We start from the raw sequence: 2,011 nt of genomic DNA, 5'->3' as shown, positions 1-2,011 counted from the left end.
CCCGCCCAGCCCCCCCCGGCCCCCACCCCCGGCCCGCACCGGGCCTCACCGGCAGGCACAGGCGCACAGCGGAGCGCAGCATCCGGTCCATGTTGAGCCAGGGTCGGAAGAGGCGCACCTGCTGGTCCCGGCCTTTGAACGCCTTCAAGCCCTCAAAGAGCTGCGGTAACAGGAGGGCAGGAGGCTTAGCACAGAGACCAGCCCACAGGTCATGGACAGGGAGACAGAGACAGAGAGACAAATAGGTGGAGGCAAGGAGTGAGAGGCTCCAGGAAGCAAAGGGCAGAAACTGGAGTGGAACGGAGAGCCCCTGAGAGAGGGCCGCTCCAGCCCCTGCTGGGTGGCTGTCAGGTGCGGACACGGCGTGCCATTGTTTAAGAGTCCTTATGCTTTGGGGGAACACTGAAACAGTACGAAGAAAGTAATTCTCTGTTCAGGGTTTGCTTCGGTCTGTTCAAGAAGGGGCTAGAAGGACCAGCAGTTAGGATAATGGCTATGTCACTGAACTCCCTCCCATGTAGTGGACCGCGGTTTGAGTCCCAGACCCGGTGGCTTAAAGTCACAGAGAGCGCATGTGCATGCGTGCCCAAGATCCCAAGGGATTGCGGTGTGGCCATCCCCTCTGGCTGGGGGTGGTGGTGGTGGTGATTTCTCACCTTCTATCTCTCTCTCTCTTTCTGGCAAGTGCAGGCGCCCTATAGCAAAAAATACAAAAACAAAAACAAAAAAACTCTCCGCCCCCCCCCAAAAAAAGAAGGGGCTAGAGGTAGAAGTTCAGATGAAACCAGATGTGGCCAACACTGGCCAGCGGATGACACAGGGACCTGGGCATGGGGGTGGGTGTCCTATTACTATACTGCTATGTTTGGAATTTCCCATAAAGCCTTTTTCTCTGTTTTTCTTTTCTTTTAGAATTATTTTACTTACCTTTATTTATTTATTTATTTTAATTTGACCAGAGAGGGACAGGGTGAGAGAGAGAGAAAGAGGGAAAGTCAGAAAGAAAGCCACCCGGTCCGGGACTTGAACCATGATCAACCACGTAGGAGTACAGGGCCTTTCACTACCACACCACCCATTGTCCCCGTCTTTTTTCTTAAATACACACGCACACAAAGTTGATCCCCACCTGTCTATTCTCAGGAGAAAGCCTAGACCCTCATCCGGCCTTTCAAGGCTCACACCAGGGGCCAGCAGGTGGCGTGGTGGTTAAGGGCACTGGAGTCCCACATGTCCAACTGCGATTCGAGCCCCGGACCTGGTCATTTGCTTTCTCACTTTCTCGCTCTTTCTCTCACTCTGTCCCTCTCCAGTCAAATTAAAAATAAATAAATAAATACAGTTAAATTAAAAAAAAAAAAAATGACTCACTCCAGCTGACCTCTCCACTACCCCAGCTCCAGCCTGGCCTGCCAACACCCTGTGCGCTGGCTTCCTCCTGCTCCAGGGCTGGTTCCGGCCCTCTGCCAAGGAAACGCCTCGCTGTGCCTCCAGGCCTCCGACTCGTCTCCAGGGCTCAGCTCAGAGGTTAGGCCCTGCATGGTGTCGCCAAGCCCTGCCTCATGGCCCGTCTTCACTATTCCCGTCGGGAAGGACCTGGCGCAGGGACCACAGTTGACATGCTTACCAGGGAATCCCCTGGGACCCTGTCCCCATGCAGTGCTTAGTACATAGTGGGTTTTCATAGGACGAATGAATACGTGAAGGATGAAAAGCAAGCAAGGGTCAGCAGGTGGGACGGCGGTTAAGGTATTGGATTCCCACATGGCTGACTAGAGTTCAAGTCTCAGTCCCAGTGGTTTGAGACTCACACCGGACACGTGTGCATGTATGCCCAACATCCCAAGAGGAAAATGAAGGAGAAGAGATCGTGGAGTGGCCACCCCTCCAGGGAGGTGATTTCTTACTTCCTCTCTCTCTGCATCTGTCTCTCTCCTCGCCAGTGAGCACACACGATATATGGCAAAAATCTTCAAAAGAGGAAAGAAGGGAAAGCAAAAATAGACCAAGT

The 2,011-nt window shown here is 53.3% G+C and overlaps 1 protein-coding gene across 1 annotated transcript in view; it reads right to left on the bottom strand.

The window, feature by feature from the left end:
• BCAT2 (branched chain amino acid transaminase 2) overlaps nucleotides 1-2,011 on the bottom strand; it is a 32,404-nt gene that overhangs the window by 15,474 nt on the left and 14,919 nt on the right. Inside the window, exon 4 of the mRNA XM_027776453.1 lies at nucleotides 6-160. Within this exon, the coding sequence (XP_027632254.1) occupies nucleotides 6-160 (155 nt within the window). The remainder of the gene's footprint in view (nucleotides 1-5; nucleotides 161-2,011) is intronic.

This window comes from Tupaia chinensis, unplaced genomic scaffold, assembly GCF_000334495.1.
Source record: "Tupaia chinensis unplaced genomic scaffold, TupChi_1.0 Scaffold000673_1, whole genome shotgun sequence".
Lineage (NCBI taxonomy): Eukaryota > Metazoa > Chordata > Mammalia > Scandentia > Tupaiidae > Tupaia > Tupaia belangeri.
This window is presented reverse-complemented; position numbering and strand designations above follow the sequence as displayed.